At 39.0% G+C, this 19518-nt stretch overlaps 1 protein-coding gene across 3 annotated transcripts in view; it reads left to right on the top strand.

Annotated features, from left to right (window-relative positions):
- The window catches only part of btbd7 (BTB (POZ) domain containing 7), a 47466-nt gene that overhangs the window by 22737 nt on the left and 5211 nt on the right, over positions 1-19518 (top strand). For all 3 annotated transcript variants that reach the window (XR_008908667.1, XM_056764333.1, XM_056764332.1), the window contains exons 3-10: positions 426-1550; positions 11395-11603; positions 14266-14341; positions 15699-15859; positions 17241-17384; positions 17934-18123; positions 18623-18801; positions 19026-19433. Coding sequence is in view for 2 of the 3 variants with exons in the window: in XM_056764333.1 (XP_056620311.1) it covers positions 426-1550; positions 11395-11603; positions 14266-14341; positions 15699-15859; positions 17241-17384; positions 17934-18123; positions 18623-18801; positions 19026-19433 (2492 nt within the window). In the remaining variant the exon portion in view is untranslated. The remainder of the gene's footprint in view (positions 1-425; positions 1551-11394; positions 11604-14265; positions 14342-15698; positions 15860-17240; positions 17385-17933; positions 18124-18622; positions 18802-19025; positions 19434-19518) is intronic.

Below are 19518 nucleotides of genomic sequence, written 5' to 3'. Positions count from 1 at the left end.
AGTGTAGTGTGCACCTTTTAAAAATTACGAGACAAATCTTTTTTTTTGTGTGTTACATTTACATACATTTGTAAAGTCAACAAACAGCCCAAAAATCACTTACATTCCACCGGTGGATAAATCTCTTAAGTGTTTCTCGGTTTCTTTTTGTTTTGTGCCTAATTCTTCTGTAGAGATGCAATTCAGTGATCTTTTAGTCAAGATTGCTTTTTTGTAGTTCAATTTAGGTGTAATTTTCCGAGCTGCATTGCATTTTCTCCATCTGTACAATGTCATTAAAAGTCAAGTATATAACACTTAAAAATATCTTGTTGTTGCACTTACTTGGTGTAAACTTCAGTGATAAACTCAGCAAAAAGCTTATTTTCCTGCTGACAACTTTTAAGGTCTCCAGTCTCAACACAATGTGTTTCTTCTGTCACTAGGCGCCTCCTATGCACCACAGGGTTATGGCGGCGAGTCCAAGCTCTACAGCCTAGAACATGGCCCTGAAAAACCTCAGGACAAGAAGAAAAAGACCTCGGGTTTGGCAACCCTCAAGAGGAGATTCATTAAGCGACGCAAGTCCAGTCGGTCAGCCGATCATGCACGGCAGATGCGCGAGCTCCTTTCGGGTTGGGACGTGCGTGACGTTAACGCCCTGGTGGAGGAGTACGAGGGCACGGCGGCACTCAAAGAGCTTAGTCTGCAGGCGGGCCTGGCTCGCCCCGAGGCTCGCACCCTGCAGCAGGATTTGGCCACCCTTTATCAGCACAAGTACTGCACTGACGTGGACCTAATCTTCCAGGATTCATGCTTCCCTGCTCATCGCGCCGTATTGGTAGCCCGTTGCCCGTTTTTCAAGACTCTTCTTTCATCGTCACCAAGTTACGGGGCCGAGGTCTTGTTGGATGTCGGCACGGCCGGCATGGACGCGGCCATGTTCTCCTCGTTGTTGCATTACCTCTATACGGGCGAGCTGGGCTCAGAAGATGTAAGGCTGCAGAATGTGGACGTTCTGGTGAGGCTAAGCGAGGAGTTCGGTACACCCAACTCCCTTGAAGCAGACATGCGATTCCTTTGCGAACACATGCCGTATTTTGACTCTTTGCTTAGTTTCTCCTCTGATTCAGAGCTGGTGGAAGCTTTCGGAGCTGGAGCACCTGCTCCGAGTGGTGGGGGAATTGGAAGTGTAGGAGTAGGCCACAGCACACCTGATGAGGAGCTGAGGGCCCACAAGGCTGTGCTTTCAGCCCGCTCGCCATTCTTCCGCAATCTTTTGCAACGGCGCATCCGCTCGGGGGAGGAAATCACAGAGCGCACTCTGCAGACCCCCACCCGGATTATCCTCGATGAATCCATAATACCTAAAAAATATGCCCGTGTAGTCCTGCACTGCATGTACACGGACGTGGTGGACCTTTCGCTGGTTCTGCGTGGGAGCCCATCCGAAGGCAGTCTAGGTGAAGTTCAGGCTCTGGTCGCTGGAAGAGGGTGCATGAGCCGAGCAGAAGAGGCCATGGAGCTTTACCACATCGCTCTCTTCCTCGAATTCAGCATGCTGGCGCAGGGTGAGTCTTAGGCTCTTATTCACATTTTTTTATTTTCTGTATGCTTTTCAAATCTTGTCGTCACACTCTCTCTCTTGCCATCATTTCATACTCCCTCTGCTTTGTTTACTGCCTGATTAAGTCTCAAGCTGTCAGGGGAAGACCAGAGGAACAGGGTGCGGTTGCTTAAGTGTATTCACCTCATGTTGGCATGACTGTTTGTGAGCAATTCTCATGTGTCCAACTATAAAGGGCTGCAAACCCTGCTCTCTTTTTAACTTCTTATCAATTGTATCTTGTATTAATGGTCTCATTTAAGTAGTAAAGTTTACTGTGCCCTTGTACATTCGTATTATGTATATCACGGTTTACCAATTCAAACTGCACCAGAAAAATGAACCTACAAACCCTTCTGGCGATAGAAAACGAGCCCTACTCCTAAGAGAAGGAATTAACTTAATTGAGTGGTATCTAATTTACTTCTTGATAGTAATTTAAATCAAGTTCAACCAGCAGCTTATCCAAACCTGCCAGTTTTTGTCAGCAGCCTTATTTTAGGTTTTAAATGTAAGATTTTCACTCGTCAGAAGCAGCACATCAAGACATGTACATGCTTTTTGTGTACTTTTGTTTCATCAGCCACTATTGTGTATGGGCAGTACATCTGTTTGATTTATGAAATGATGGGCTGCAGCTGTGCTGTGCAACTAGATGTTTTCAGAGAGGCGCCCATCCTTCTGATTACTTCATGTGAAGAGCAGTGTATCAGACACTGCTCCCTTGATCAGTGTCAGCTGATCCTAATGACCTGTTGGTCAGTGACGGTTTGTAACCAATAGCGATCAGATTCAGCCCTGTCAGCATAACTGAATGATGAGCTCAGTAGGGCTTGTTTCTTCCAGAACATGCTGTGCTACTTGTTCTGTCGACAGCAGACTTTCTTTTTCTGTTTTTTATCTAGTGACATGAAACATATGGCAATTAATTACAAATAGCTAATTATTTAATTTGATCTAATTTTTCTTTGAATACTTGTCACCTACCACTACCATCTGGTACTGATCAGCAGCTCTTTTGTGATTGGATATTATACACATATATATATATATATATATATATATATATATATATATATATATATGAAGAGTTCGATTCCAAATTGTGCATTCCAATTAATATCAATCAAACTGCAGTTGGTTTGTTTTGAGTCAAGCCATAATAACTAAAAAAAATACAGCTAATTTACATAATAAAGCAAAGTAAAAACATGTTAACATAATAAAAAACATGATTTTGAAGATAAGGTAATCAAAGCAGTCAGATGTGTACTTTCCCTTCAGTCAAAGTACCACAGAGTGTTCAGGTGATTGATGTAATTTTGATCTTGCAAATACTGATTGTCATCCTAGGGTTGCATGAGAGTTTTCTTATTAGTGGATATTACTGTCTAACACTACTCTATTACTGGTTTTGGAAGTGCTGGTTCGTCACCTGTCAATCAAAAAAGGTCCGAGATGGAGCAATCAGCGAGGTCATTTTAGTACATGTGTGTTGATAGCCTCCGGTGGGATATGAACGTGTCTGTGACCTCTAGGAAATGGATGCGCAGCAGTCATTTAACACCCAGTCAGCAGCTGGTGGAGGGGGGTTGGAACACAGCAAAGATGTGCTGACCGGGCAGACACGCGTTGATAAAAGCTGCCAATGGTCTGAACAGTGAAAAATCATTAACTGTAGGAAACTGGGAATACAGCTCCTTCAGCTGTGGAGTTTGTTAACTTCATATGTTAAACTCTTACTTTGTGCGTTAAAATGTCATGGGAGGGGCTTCTGCCAGGCGGCTCCAGTCTTGTGTATATATATATTGCTCAAATTGTTTAAAGATTGTTTTTGACAACTTACCAGATTGTCCGACCTCCTCACTCACTTTCTTCCAAGCAAGAACCTTTTTATTTCTGTTTCGATTAAAGTAAGATGTATTGTATAGCTCCAGGTATCCACATATAGCAAGGATGATTTTGTCCTCCATTGTTGTTTGGGATTTCTGACTCCGCTCACAACGTCATAATCACGTCAATACTAGAGCGAACTCCTGAATGGTTAACACGGTGCGAATTTTCGCCAAAGTTCCGATTTTTCCACTCCGTCGTCAAACACCCGAAATGTTCAATCGCGCTGCAAGGAGGTCTATCACTTCTTTGCATTGACTTAACATGTGAATTATTCACGCTTAACGCTTCATTCGCGTTTGGTCTGAACGCAGCATGACACTTGAGAGAGGTGGCACTGGTGCTACAAAGATATTCAGTTGGTGATACCAGAGTCGTGGGGTGAGTAAGAAAAAAGAATCACTAAAACTTCATTAATATGCATATTTAATACACTAATCAATTAGAAATTAATACAAATCTTTGTTTATGATTTAATTATTTGTATTGTATATGTAAAATCTCTTTCAACACTTTACCATATTTAAAGCACATCTTTCTTAAAGCTACTTTCCTCCTTTATTTGTTGTGAAGAACTCATATAAGAGAACACAATTCCTTTAATATCATTGAGTGATTTGGGCCGTCCTTTGTTGTTTGATGTACATTATAAACAGAGATCTTTATTATGCTGCTGCCCTTTTAAGAGCTTGTGACTCTCACTCAGCCATCCATTATGTTACATTTTTTATAAATTAATTTTGTGCTCCTCAAACTTATATTGGGCAATGTTTAAGTTACATCAGAATTCTCCATTTCAGGAGATGAAATGTAAATTTGTCTTTCACATTTCAATTTTGGACAATGTTTAAATTAACCTAGTAGGTTGCATCAGACTGGTCCATTTTGTTTGTTTATTTTTGTCTTTGTTGGGTAACCTGACGTGCATATTGTTTTGCATTAGTCTAATTTTAAATGTTTATTAAAATGTTCACTTTTTAATGAATATTTTTTTTGTGATTATTTAGTACGCTGTTAAACAATGGTTATATTACATGAATATATATTACATTATTACTGTAAAATAAAACAAAACTCAAAAAATATTACAAAAGCCATCTATAGTGTAAATTTAACTGAAAAAGGTTAACGGGGATCAGAGAGCTTACATATCAGTTACATAAAGCTTGAAGCATCGTAATCGAGATCATTATCGGCCGATCACGATGACAGGAAATCGGTACTCAGTATCGGCTGCAAAATTGATCGGAGTATACCTTATATTAACTCGCATTTTCTAAATTCAGAAGTTTAAATTCATATTTCTTAAGGTTTTAAATGTGATTAATTCATATAATATTGTATTTGTATTATAGTAATATTGTATCATATTTATATTGAACATCAAACTGGTGATGTGCCTTAATAATTTACAGAGCAAATATTCATTGTATTTCCCTGTCTCTTTTTATTGACAAGATGTATCGGCCCGGATCCTTGGCTGTTTTTAAACTATCGGCCTATTGATATACTGTATCGGTGCATCTCTAGTAAAATCATAACTGGGCCCAAATGGATGATACAATGATATAGTATAACCTTACAGTAATCTTGTTCAAAATCATATTTGCAAATAGAGGTCTTACAGTACATAAGCATACTAAACTTGGTCAAAAACAGAAATAATTTCCAGTTTGTATAACCAAATTAATTTACAATATAAAAATATAAGTCACAAAATGGTGGAATATGGACCTTAAATTTTAAAAGGTGTTACTCAGAATTATAAAATAGTTTCTATCTTGACTGACTGGGTGTAGCTCTTTTTTAATATGGGTGCAGTTTTCCTTTGATATGAACCAGTGACAAAGGAGTGAAATTTTTGAAGGATCCGGATCCAACAAGGTGGAAAAAGGTCAAACAATATGAGGATCCAGATATCTGGTAGTGTTCTGCTTTGGCACAAAAACATTTTAGTGTGATGAAAATAGGTCGACTTGGAGCTAAAGAAGTTTTTTTTTGGTAGGGGTTAGTGCTGTGACTGTGATTTAACTGACAGACAGTGACAGAACGGAACGCGACAGTGCACCTATGATGATAACATTAACTGACAGCCTGGCGTGCCATAGGTTTGCTCTGTAGTGCAAATGTAATGCTGCATGGGAGTGCTTTGGGAGGAGGGAGCAACATAGAACCATGCACATTTCTTCTGCTTCTTAGCAGCTTTAAAAATGCATTGCTTCTTATTTGAGATAGAGACATCTGGTGTTAAAGAGTAAAATTATTCAAGAGCTGAAAACCCTTTGTGCGTTCCAGGATGTGTTCATTTATATTTTGTATTCTTTGTTCAGCATGCAGTTTTGTGTCACTGTTCGTTGTGTTGAATGGATGCTTTGATATTTTATTTTTGCTTAACAATGGAATTTGGGCGGTAGGATCTTTTCAGACGTCCATAAAGCATGTCCCTGCTCTTTGTGACCTTGTTATATCTTTCCATGCGGGCTTGACTTTCGTGCTTAAATTGATTATACGCTTAATATACATATATGTATGTATGTATGTATGAATGTATTTATGTACTTTTATTTTTGACGTATGTTACTAAAGTGAAAGGAAATGGTGAAAACATATTAATAAATCTTAAGAACCCATTTTAGTGAGCTGGTTTTCTCCTATAAATATACACATGATAAAGTTGCTTTTAATAGAAGTGACCTTAAAGCGGCCATAACTCCGACAGTTTCTGTATGTCTCATGTTAATCTTGAGTACTTATAGAATAGTATCGCACCCTTCAAAAATCCGAAGAGTGTTTAGTTTGATCACATTTATAAAAGACAGATACGATTATATCATATAGGAATACGATTATTAGTATGATTATTTCAACAACAAAAAAAGGACACGTGTTGGGGGGCGGAACTATATCACCTGCGCACACATTGGCAAGAAAACACAGATATCAGTTTCACTTACCGTGTGCGGTTCATATCCAGTATCTTTTAGCGTTGGGACAGCCACTCCATCGATCACTTTCAAACAATCACCAAATCCAGCGTTATATTCACCGTTTATAAAACATTCATCAACCGAATGCAGCAAACAAACAACACAGCTGAATTTCGTTGATGCTTGGGCGTGCCGCATGCTTTTCTGGGAGAATTGACCAATAAGGGACTAAAGTTGTTACGAAACAGATTTTCATGTTCGAAAAAACTTCCGTCAGAATGCATGAAACACCATTGCACGGCCACTTTAAGTTTTCTGGGTAACAAAACAATTGCCTCAGTAACGCCCCACTGTTCATAGAAAGGTTAAATCTACAATGTATGTCTTTGGAGAGTCCTCATTAAAATGACAACACTTTGTTGGTGATGCTGTACAAGTAGCTCAGTCAGACGCCCTTTAGAGTGCCTTCAAACTCAATAAAACTATAAAAAACTCCTGGCCTCAAGGCATCGTTCTGATTAGTATTAACACCGATTCCTGGTGGTGTTTCCATTAAGCCTATGAGAAAACTCTCTGCTCTGTAATAATTCTGTCTGTTACAGCTTGTCTGAAAGGTCATGCAGAATTTTAACCCACCACCTCTCCAGAGCTCCTCCACTCAACACGTCTCATTTTCATCTCTGTATCTGTCCTCCATTTTCATCCTTCAAGTTCGGTCATATAGACTCGGCAAATTTTTAGCTATCTCTGTCCTTTTTGACATTACCCTCCTAATCTTGTCTCCTTTTCCCATTTTTTTCTCTCTCAGCATTCTGCCAGTTCTCTCGTTCGCCCACTCACCTTCTCTCTCTCCTCCTTGCAACTATTACTGTGTCTTCCCCTTGTATCAAGCTTGGGGGCTCTGGCTGGTTAATTGGGGTACTGCACTTGTTCAAGGCTAATAGATGCCCTAATGATCAGTCCTTCACTGTCCCTGCAGCCCTCCCGTGTTTCTCTGCTCTCCTGCTATATCAGGTGTACTCAACTGTAAAATGAGGCCAAGACTTCCATTAGGTAGTTCACACCACATGGCCTTGTTGTTAGCTTCAGGTCTCTGATAAAATGCCCTTCCTGAGAGAAAATGTGATGTTAATGTTGAATGTGTTTATGTATAGAGTGCTGTATTGCTTGCGATTTTGAATTTAAAATATTTATCAGCAGCTTCACATGAAATCACTATAAAAAAAATCCATCAACCAATTTCTTGGATTTACAAGCCATTTTGACCTAAAATTTTACATTTTGTCAAGCGTAACAAAAATAAGCTCAAATTTCTTAGTTAAAGTAAAGACCATGAAAAACTAAAGTAGTAGGTTGAAATAACTTAAAGGCAATGCACGTTGATTGTAATTAAAAACTGATAGTGATAGTTTCCTTCCAAAAGTAAAAATTTGGTCAAATTCTTAAAAAACTTCTTTCGTGTTGTGCAGTTGAAAGTCATACAGATTTGAAATGACAAGAGGGTGAGTAACATCATTTTCATTTTTGGGTGAACTATCACTTTAAGGCAGCACAAGTTTCACAGTGTAGAAATCAGATGTCCTTTTCTCATCCTCTGTATTTTCACCATCCTTATTTCTCATCACAAAAGCTGTGTCACTGTTCCCAAGTATAACTCCCACATGCAGCTTTAGTTTCCGCTCCAGATCTCCAAGGTTTTTGCTTAGCATTGACTCTTGTACCTCATCACAAGGCCCAAGTGGAGCAGCAAACGTTTTTTCTCGTTTTTTTATTTTGGGACACATTTCCATGAGATATCTTTTAATGTGGTAAGATGTGTTTAGCTTGCGCTGCTAGTTTTTCATTTTAATGGCTGAAAGCTTGATTCAATTGGCCAAAGTATTTAATAAAGGAAATGTGATTTAAATTTCACACTTAAACTAACGCAGTTTAATAAAGCAATGTCAGATCTTCTGTCATGAAAATTATGCAAAGAAATTAGATTGAGATAACATGTTTCTGTTTTTTTATTTTTATTACATTTTATTCATGACTGGAAAAGTTCTCACACCCAACATCAAGTACTCCCCCTAAGTTTATTCCCTTCCAGAATGTTTTGCAACACATCGTTTTTTCATGATGTTAAAGATTTCAACACCTCTTTCAGCTCTAAGGATGAACTCTTGTTGGGTACATTACTTTAAACAAACAACACATAAATAGAGAGTACATGGTGACCTATAGTGATAATCAGGAAGAAGTAATATAAATGAACTGGGGGTGTGAAGAGATCCGACTGGTCTCGCTAGAACACAATTTCCCTATGCAATTGCCATGATGGAGTGCTGGGCTCGAAATTGCGACAATTTCAGTCGCATATGTTCCCTAAATTTAACCTGTGCGACATTTTGTTGAGGTGCTGCCGGTTTTCATTACTGTACAGAACATGTTTAAAACTGCATAAAGTATGTAAGTGCTTCTGTGAGCAACAGTGACCAGCCCGGTCATTCCTAGACAACGTGATTTTTCCATCCCGTGTTGCTACTTTCCCACCGGTATTCGATGTTAACACCCCCTAGACGGATCAGTTTCAACATTCGCCCGCGTTTCTCACGTCTGCAGTTCCTCGTGCATAAGCACTAGTGGTAATAGTGGTACGCGCTTCCAGCAGTGCTTTGGTAGCGCGCAGCTCGAAGCTGAACAGCAGCTAAGCTGAGCTGACTGTACCACAAGTACAATGTAGAAATTGCAAGTTTAGTGTTTATGTAGTTTTTTACTGTTTCTCTGAAGGGTATGAGGGTTCAGTCAGTGGAGGAAGGAGGATTGACGGTGTAAAATGATCGCCACCTCTGCTTACACGAGCACTATGAAAAATCATATAGAGAAACCAACCACAGCTCTTTACTAAGAGCTGCGCCTGTTAAGAAAACAGCATACATTTTGTGCAATTACTCCCTGTCATTTGAGTTGGTGTCAAAACATTTTGCAGTGTTTCCATATTGTTAATTACTGCATAATATTTGTTAAAATAGAAGTTTAATGTGTTTCATAAAGTACAATTTGTTTTTATAGTGCGATTCATAAAGCACATGTTGTTTTTATAACAATTTTTGTTGCACTTGTGTTAAAGTGGTGATATGGCGCAAACACGTGTTTTTCTGTGTCTTTGCTGTGTTATAAGTTCCCCATGCTTGTAAAATGCATCTTTTGTTCTGACACTTTCATTTCTGCAATTTTATGTGTCTAATACATCCATGGGCAACTTAAAACTTGAAATTTGTTCTTCTATGTGTAGAACAGAGTGTTGAATGTAGACTTGCTACAAACTTTGTTTGCGATGCCGAATTTGAATAATATTGTTTCTGTTGTAAAGTAGTTTCCACAAACAATTTTTTTTTGTAAAGGCTTTTGTACAAAAAACACGTTTTAGTTTTATAGATCTAATAATAAAGAGTCAAATGCAAATTAACATATTGACGGAATCCACCAAATTCTTATTACTGTATCATCAAGTTTCGAAGTTGGCATCCAAATACCTATGCCCAAACCATATTTGTTGTTCCCCATCCAAAGTTTTACTGTCATGCAAGCATTTTTGCATTGCGTTTCTAATGTTAGACTGTTCGTGTTCATCTCAGCTCTGAGTATTTATTAACTACTTTTATGTCAATTATACAGGTGGTGTAAAATTCGACTTGCACCTTATCATTAACTTTCATTAACTCACATTGATCTGTAGCCCGGTATTCATACTCAATGCGAACAATGTACACATTGATTTCATGCAAACAATGTACACATTGATTTCAAAGTCAATAATGAATGATGAGCATCCTGAATGCTAGGTGAAATTCTCCAGAGGGGCTAATATGAGGCTGTTTTATGAAAACGACAAGTTTACAACTCAGGGCAACCGAGGATTATAATTTATAGGGACGGGTTTATGAGTGAATGCTTTGACATTTCATTGCTGTTTCTAGTCATGCAGGATAACAGATGCACTGCTGCTCTTCACAGGAGGTATATAGAGACATAAGAGCTGCAACCCTCAGGCTACACGGTGCCCCATCACAGAAAAGAAGACAATATCATTAGATTTCAGACTTCAACAATACACCTTTACATTTCTCTGGCAATACGCAGATATGAAAAAATAAACATATAGCTTTACTGCAATGTATAGGTATTGTTTTTTTTGTTCAAACATTTGTGCACTGATGTCGTTCAGTCAAATATTTAATTGTACAGCTCAGTATGATGAACATGTAACAGAATGTAAATTTGAAGATACACTCCTAATTTGATTCAAATTAATGAATCTCTTTATAAAACACCTATAGGTTTGTTAGGATGGCTGGGAATATCTGAGAATGTGATTTTCACTCAAATACAAGTAAATCGTGTTTTTGCAAATATATTTAAAGTTTTCTGCAGTGATCCGACGGCTGAAATTAGACCATTATACTGAAACGACTGATCTTATTCGCTAACAGAGCTTTATAATAATACATAATATAGATAATATTGCTGAAATTAACGCAGAACACAAACGGTGACATTTACTGATTAAACGGCACTCAATGCCTTTTTTGACATTCTGTCTTTTTGTAATTGGAAAAGGAGAGAATGAAAGTATCGATTGAGAGAAAAAATCTGCGATTCCGGGCATAGTTGTAAAAGCAGGATAAAGCTGTGTTTTTGTTGTGAATAATTGGATAAATTATTCATCAGTTTTCACTTTGCAATTGAAATTCACCATTTCCTTATATGCATATAATGTGTTTGAAGAAGTATTTAAGTACTCTGTTTTACATGTTCAAGCATTGTCGAGTACAGTTAAGATATTCTTGGGCAGTTGGAGTGGTTTTCTGTTCCAAGAACTTTCGACCACCCACATTTGTTATAAGTCTTAACTTCCAGGTTTAGACAAAGATTTGCATGTTTAAGTGTGATCAATATGCCAAACCCTATCCCAAAATATAACCTGATGTCCTTGTTTGTTTCTGTTAGGCTGTGAAGACATTGTGGCAGAGAGCATCTTGCTGGACTCTGTTGTGGCCATTTTAAAGTGGAGCTCACAGCCCTATGGCTCTAAATGGGTTCATCGACAGGCCATGCACTTCCTGTGTGAAGATTTCAGCCAGGTCATGACCTCCGATGTCCTGTACGAGCTTACCAAGGAGCACCTGCTGGCAGCCATTCAGTCCGTTTATCTGCAGGTGACTCTACACCGACATGAGTCATTTCCCAGTGTGATTCTGTGTGCATTTATATTAACAATCTTACACAACTTTACATAATCTTACACATTTCCAGCATTTTTTTCCCCAAAGGTTTTTTATCTGTTCATGTCTTGCAAAACTGTGTGGCTAAATTTCTTTCAACAGAAGACAAAAAGCTATTTTGAAGAACGTGCTTACATGTAAACTAGCCGCTTTTCGGTGAAATTTGCAGTTTTGAATCGAAATAAGCCATTATTGTCAATCATATAGATCCGAAGAGTTTTTGCCCAGATTGGAGGGGTCCTTGGTGATTTTTAAAATGTAAGTCCTCGGGTGTCATATTTTGAACATTCAATACACAGATACAGGCAACATCATAGTGGCTGCGTTCTAAATGTCATTTCTGCGCCTGTGAAAATCATTGCTGAAGGGGACGAATGCAAAGTGTCGTCTCGGATTAAGAGAAAATGGGGTTGAATGATATAGATTATTCAGTTCTCCCGTGTGATCGAAACGGCTGTGTTATAAAATACAGTTGCCAATCTCCAACTGTAACATAAAGTTGCAAATTTCCACTTTGCAAGTGCCCGGTTGTAAGAAACCCTTAGGGTAAGAAAACCTTTAGTAACAATACTGTTATAATTTTCTTACCCTAAGGGGTTTCTTGCAACCGGGCCCTGCCCTTAGGTGCCATTCATATTCGTCCAAAGTTTTAGTCGCAGAAGCTGTAGCTTAGAGATGATATTTAACAATTATTTTAGACACAGATTAATTTGCTTCTTAATACATTTATATGTCGTCACTTGAATTACTTTTTTATTGCTTGCATCTGCTTTTTGAACTTTATTTTTTTAGCTCTTATAACTCAAGTCCTGCACTTTATCTCTCTTAATAACTCTTTTAACATCATTCCCGCAAGATGTGGCCGATGTACTTATTTTTTATGAAAACTTATTTTTCCTGTTTTCCAAATTAGGCCGTGTGCATTCCGGCTCATTATGCCAGCAGCCAGGTCTCATTTGCGTATAAGCTTCACCTAGGTCATGTGTCATGTGATTTGCTGATGCTCCATAGGTGCCTACGGAGGCAAAAGACTGAAGAAGTCAATTTTGACCAGCAAATTGTGGCTGGTGTGACAAAGTTTTCTCTTTGAGTTTGCAGGTCTGATGTTGAAGACAAACAAACAAACAAACATCGTTTCAATTTAAAACTCATTTCTCAAGACATTCCTTCTTTGTCAGATTTTTATAAGCTGATCTTTGGTCGATTTTGTTCTACAAAAACCTCACTGTCTAATTGAATTAAATAACATTTTAACTCAATGTTTCAAACAACACAGTTCTGTACGTTTGATCTTTAGCTCAAGCTTATTTTCTCTTTGGAAACACAGATGGGGTTATTCAAGGTAACCAGCTCATATTGCACTATTGGGACATTTGTGTTTATTTCAATCCGTAAATCATTGCAGGCCCTTCAGCCCTCTCTATTTCAGGCAACAGTGTCAGTATCAGTCTGTTGATCAATCTCTGCTGATCGGGGTTCTCAATTCTTAAAGGTCACCTGGTTTTGTTTTTGGATGATGAGTCATCTATATCAGATGACCCCATCCAACTCTCCCTGTGAGCTTTTAGTGAGAGCTGCAACCACATCTGGCCTGACGCAGAGAAGTCTGCTAGTGCTGCGACTCTTCCATATGCTTCAACATTTACGATACTTCACTAGCCCGGGATCAAATTTGAAATTATCAAATGTCTCTGGTGACTATAAACCTGTAAACAAAAACATGAAGAGATGAAGTTCATTTGACTGATATACGCTGTGTCACAAGGGGATCAACTGATTGATTCAGCACTTCGAGCCTGACTGTAGAAGGAGATTAATGACAACACAACAACAAGAAATATTGATAGTTTTTTGGAAACCCAAGTGTCTTCTCACTCTTTTTAGGGGATTTTCAGTTCGTACTTTAACAGTGAAGCCTTATGGCTAATTTAAACTCAACAAACACCAACAAATGAGACTATTAATAAAGTCCTAAAGTTAGGATTTGGCCAAAACAAATTGAGAGTTGTTTCACAACATTTTAAGGCAACATTGTATGCTTCCCTGGTGAGAAAAACACTTTGAACCAAAACCAACTCTCATGTGTGCAGTTGCTGTCTGTAGTTTGTAGACAACATGCCAGCTCTCTAGGTTTTGGAACACAACCATTGTAACACTGCCCAAATAAACACAGAAAGGGTTAAAAATCTCATCCCCAACAACCAGAGGTTTTGGGGCAGGGTGTACCAGCCTTAAAGGCATCTGTGAAATTTTGCAGACATAAAATCGACCACACTGGCTGCATACTAAAACATTGTCATTTAGCTGAAGTCAAGGGTTAATCTATTTCCTCTAAACCTGGGCTGGCTCCTGACTTTTTAATGAAATTAGATTTTGGCTGCGCAATATTCCAAATTGTAGATGATATAGCAGTAGAATAATTTTCCTCCGGTTTCACCTGACACCTGCAAGACCTGCTGCCATACTTTAGCCTTGTTTTGTTATGCCTGCTCTTGTATTAAATATAATATTTCCATGTGCACACACCTGGGTCCAATATAGCAATACTTGCTGAGTTCAGTAATATTAACAAGTGCTGTTGTTCTTCTGTACACAGGCCAGTGAGCATGACATACTGAAGTATGTGGTGAAGTGGGGTGAACACCAGCTTATCAAGAGGATGGCAGATAGAGGTACCACACATCTGTGCATGTCCCACTTTTACATACCCTATAGCCTTTGGTTTACATCACACCCATGAAAAGGATTTGCTACTTGCTATTGTACTTAGAAGTAGGCGGTATTCAGCCGATGGGAAATCCACATTTCATTGGGCAAAATGAGTCAGCGTAGTATGAGTCAGACATGAGTCAGTATTTTTGTTTTTTTATGCTCTGAAGAGAGAGAGATAGTGTCAATTTTAACTGCACACTACAAGTAAATTCTACTAGCATTTAGTATTAGGCTATATAGATATCATAAAAGCTAACACATTTACTAAAAGCCACAAAACTCTAGCTTTGATTTCATTTAGGCTTCATGTCATTGTTATTCACAAGTAATTGATGCGATTTCATACAGGTTCATTCAAAAGATAGTTCTCCAAATAATTTTTTTCATCATTTTTCATCATACACCCTCTTGTCACTGTGGACCAGTTAACAACATTCTTCAAAATATCTTATTTGGTTTTCTGCGGAAGGAAGAATGTCAAACCGGTATTAAATGACATAAGGGTGAGCAAATGTCTACAGAATTTAGATTTTTGTGTGAACTATCACTTTAAGTTCTGTCATCAATGCATTGATTTTTCCTTGTGTTTTTTCAACACCCTTACATATGCATTCTCATCAACTTAATGCACATATTTCCTGGGCCAGACATTTTGTGCCACTGACTTTATCCCTGTTTTCTCCTCTTGCCGTAGAATCTGAATCACGGCAGTATAAAGATTTATTCCCCAATCCTCCTAATGTGTAGTAATGACTCTGACTGGCTCAGCGCTGAGAAATCAGGCCAAGTGTTCTGCAATACAGAACCGTAGCATATGGCTGGCGGCCCCAGACGCGGCCTCCAAATGCTCTGTGTACCCAACAGAATAAAATATACCACCAACTTACACTGTCTTGAACGTTTACTGCTGTTGCCAAACCACAAACATGATCTCTGATTGGTTTTCCCACCAAACACATTTTTAATGGATGTAGCGGAGCAGTATCACACGTTCCTTTTGGCATGAACAGAGTTTAGTTTATGTACACTGATATGTATGATCCAAATTGATGTATGATTAGTTTATTTATGATCCAGATTTGTTGTTCGAGGTTTAGATCTTTCTCCGCTCAAGGGCAAAGCAGCCGTCAGCAGAGCTGCATATTGATACCGCTAATCCTCTGGAAGCACACACCCCCCACTCATCTTTGTCTAATCTATAGTGTGGGTTTAGAAAGTTGGACACCTTTTCCTCAGACGTTAAATTGGAAAGTTCTCAAAGTTCCCTGCCTGTGTTCGTGACTGACTGTGTGTGTTTTTAATGCGTTTCCCCCCCAGAGCCTAACCTGCTGTCTGGCACTGCGCATAGTGTGAATAAACGTGGTGTGAAAAGAAGGGATCTGGACCTGGAGGAGCTCAAAGAGATTCTCTCTCCGCTGCTTCCTTTTGTCCGAACGGAGCACATATTACCCGCTAACAGCGAAGTCCTCTCTGACACTGTGAGTTCACCTATCTTGTAATTATTTACTTCACCATAGTGTTTTGGAAACTTTTGTCTTGTCACAAGAGGGAATTTTTTAAGATTGTACATGTCTTTCTTTTCCTTGTAATTCTACTGAATAAGCAGTGGAGCTTTAAAGGTGTTGCGTGTAATTTTTTTGAAGATATATTGAGCGAAATGCAATATAATACTGTATACATAACTCTGTCTTCAGAGGTGTACAAAGACCTTACATAATGTTCTTATCACCTTAGAATGAGATATTTCTATCTACATTCACCACAGCACCACTTGCATAGAATTCAACATGTTTTTTCTACAGTAGCCCTAAACGGACAAACTGCTCCACAGCAGTTTTTTACATTTTTATCCTGTAGGCGCCATAGTGCTTTGAAAGGGAGGTGTGGAGTGAGCTGTTAGTTGCAACCTCAGCACTAGATGCCACTAAGTTTCATACACTGGACCTTTAAAATGTTGTTTTTGTTCATTTGCATACTTTATGTGGAAGGACCTGTGCATTCCACCTTTTTCTTCCACCAAAGATGAGACACAAATGATAATATAAGGCTACCTTACTTCTAAGGTTTAAATGGGAGCATTAAGTGGCGGTTACAGTAGATTTTAAGCAAGCATAATTACTTTGGAGCTCTATATAGCTTTTCATTTAATGTTTATTAGTTGAAGTATTAGTTTAATGTAGTTAGAGCTTTAGTAGTGCTTTTTGAAGTTTGTTCTTTTATATTGTTTTTATACAGGATTTTGTGGTCTATGTGGATCTACCAAAAAAGAGTTTCTACCATGTCAGTCTGAGTGAAAAGTTTAGGATCACTCTTTCTTTATTTACTTTTTTCACATTTCCGAATAATAGTAAATCCATTAAAACTGTGGAATAACACATTGTAACTGTGGGAATTATGTTGCGACTAAAAGCATCCAAAATAAATGAACTGTTAAATTTTAGCATCTTCAAATAAGTTTTCCTTTGTCTAGCATTTACAGAATCATACACTTGGCTTTTCATCATTCAGCTTTTTGAGGTCTCAACCTGGGAATCTTTTTTGAAGGAATTTCCTCTATTCCATCTCTCTTACTTGGTCCATTAATCTATTTTAAAAAGCCTTTAGATTTAAAGATTTTTAAAATCCTGAGATTTTTTTTGTTTCTCAAGTGATCCTAAACCTTTGACCGGTAGCCCAAATCATCAGTGCAACAAATCTTAACTTTAGTTTCCAATATTAATTTGTGACGTCGCATAATTGTGAGCTTGTGGACATAAATCCAGATTAATCTCACTTTGAGTCTTGTAAGTAGCCAAGAAATGTGTATTTATTGTCATACGATCACAAACCAAGTACATTTTATTCATTTCGTTGCAACAGATGAAGAGGGGTCTGATCAGCACCCCTCCCTCTGATATGCTGCCCACAGCAGAGGGAGGCAAAGCCAACTCCTGGCTCCGGCAGAAGAGCGCTGGCATTTATGTCCGCCCACGGCTCTTTTCTCCTTATGTGGAGGAGGCCAAGGTAGGCTCCAGCACCTCACCTTACACACAGCAGGGTGTCTGAGTAACGCTAGTCTTTAAAAAAAGAGGAGGCCTTGCACTGTTGTCCCTCTGCCAATATAGAGACAGTAGGGTCATTCTGCAGAACAGGTGTCATCTGTGTCTCCAATTAATATGTGTAAATAATGACTAACAGTAAATAGATGACACCAACTGTTTGTTATGCGTTGTTGGCATTGGCATATCTATGAAAACAAACAAATAGACAGCAACTTAAATCATTCGGTCCTTTTGTTTTCTTTATTAGAACATCTTTGTTTTTATTGCATAAGACCATCTTATGGTGTCAACCCTGTTATTGTGATTTTGTGTTGTTAACAAAAGACAAAAGGATATTTGTAGAACTATCAACACTAAATTCTACAAGATGTATATTTTTATAACAATTCATACTTATAAGGTTATGGTGTCAAATGTAGTGGAAACCTTTTAGACGGATCCGAGGGCAGTTAATCATTTAGATTTCATTATGCGACTTAGTAAGTCTAAACTCTCTTTGTGGCTGTGTTAGGCGGTTCTGGAAGAGATGATGGTCGAGCAGACCGATCTGGTCAGGCTGCGTATGGTGCGCATGTCCAACGTTCCCGACACCCTCTACATGGTCAACAATGCCGTCCCCCAGTGCTGTCACATGATCAACCACCAGCAAATGGCTGGCAGCCAAACAGCTCCACCGTCTGTGGTTGCTAATGAGATACCAGGTGGGTTAAGTGCTCATTCATGCAATGTCACGCTGCATTGTTTGGCCTGTCTACAGTTCCAAGACCCTCACTCTGCGGAGCAAATATGTCATATTCTGGTTTGCGCTTTGTAAATCGTAACGACTGTGTGTCATTTTTCAAGTTGATTTAGAAAAGTATTTGGCAGAAGAAAAATAGATTGTGATTCCCATAAAAGAGATCATTAGACAATACTTTCTCAATTTAAGTTAGTTGGTCTTGCGAGATGCACCTCGGTGATGTTTTTGTATATTCTGTATATTGTGAGTGGGAACATTGACCCTGCTTGTTGGCAAACTTGTGATGCAGTGGGTGTTAAACAAAACGTTCAGCTGAGTTAAAATAACCTTTCTGTATATGTTGGTATGCTTTCACTTTTGTATTAATGTTTGTTAACTTTATAATAATGTATGTACCTATTCATACGAATGTACACGTTTCTCTAACTGAAGTCATCTGTTTTCTTGTTTTTGTCCTGCAGTGCCCAGGTTGGCAGTAGTGAAGGAAATGATCCGTAGGTTGCAGGAGCTGCGTCACACGGACCAGGTGCAGAGAGCATATGCTCTGAACTGTGGTGAGGGTGCCACAGTCAGCTACGAGCTGCAAATCCGCGTGCTCCGAGAGTTCGCACTCCCTGATGGGGCTGCAGAACTCCTACAGGTAACCCAGCACATCCAGTTTGCGTGGATTATGATACCTGTTACTATGGCCACAACAGACCTCACTAGCTTGGATCATCTGTTAGCTTTACCGAGCCTCTGATGCATTTAAGCTCCTTTTCATTAGGTGTTTTAGCTATTTTTAAAGTGTTTTTTTGTATAATTCAGATTTTTTAATTATCTCTACCACGAACGTATCCTAACACTAAATGTGCTTTGTTTCAGAATCCACACAAGTTCTTTCCCGAGGAGCGTTTTGGAGATGAGAGTCCTGTCATGGCTCTGCACCAGTCGGGTCGCTCCCGGGTCAACAGTTCACCAGCTGTTGAGAGCATGTTCACTGACCTGGAGACGCTGGTGGGCTTCCACCCTCCGCTGCCCCCACCACCTCCACCCTACCATCCCCCTACCAACCCGGGTCACAGCCAGCAGCAGCTTAAAGCAGGTTGGAGACCACGGGTTCCCAGCCAGCCTCCTTCCAGATCTTTCTCATACCCCTGCAATCACGCACTCCTTCATAGACAACCCTCTTCCAAAATGGGCAGCCCAGTGTACCCACCAGGAACAAAGCCATTGCCCCCAGACTGCACCAGCGCGCAGGGAGGAAGAAATCTCCATCCTGACAAGCAAATGGTTATTTATACTTGTTTTTATATTCTAACGTTTAGATTTGAGTTGTGAACTTCACCTTGGGATGATGGTAATGTTTCTTTTATTT

This window comes from Triplophysa dalaica, chromosome 13 (assembly GCF_015846415.1).
Source record: "Triplophysa dalaica isolate WHDGS20190420 chromosome 13, ASM1584641v1, whole genome shotgun sequence".
NCBI lineage: Eukaryota > Metazoa > Chordata > Actinopteri > Cypriniformes > Nemacheilidae > Triplophysa > Triplophysa dalaica.
This window is presented reverse-complemented; position numbering and strand designations above follow the sequence as displayed.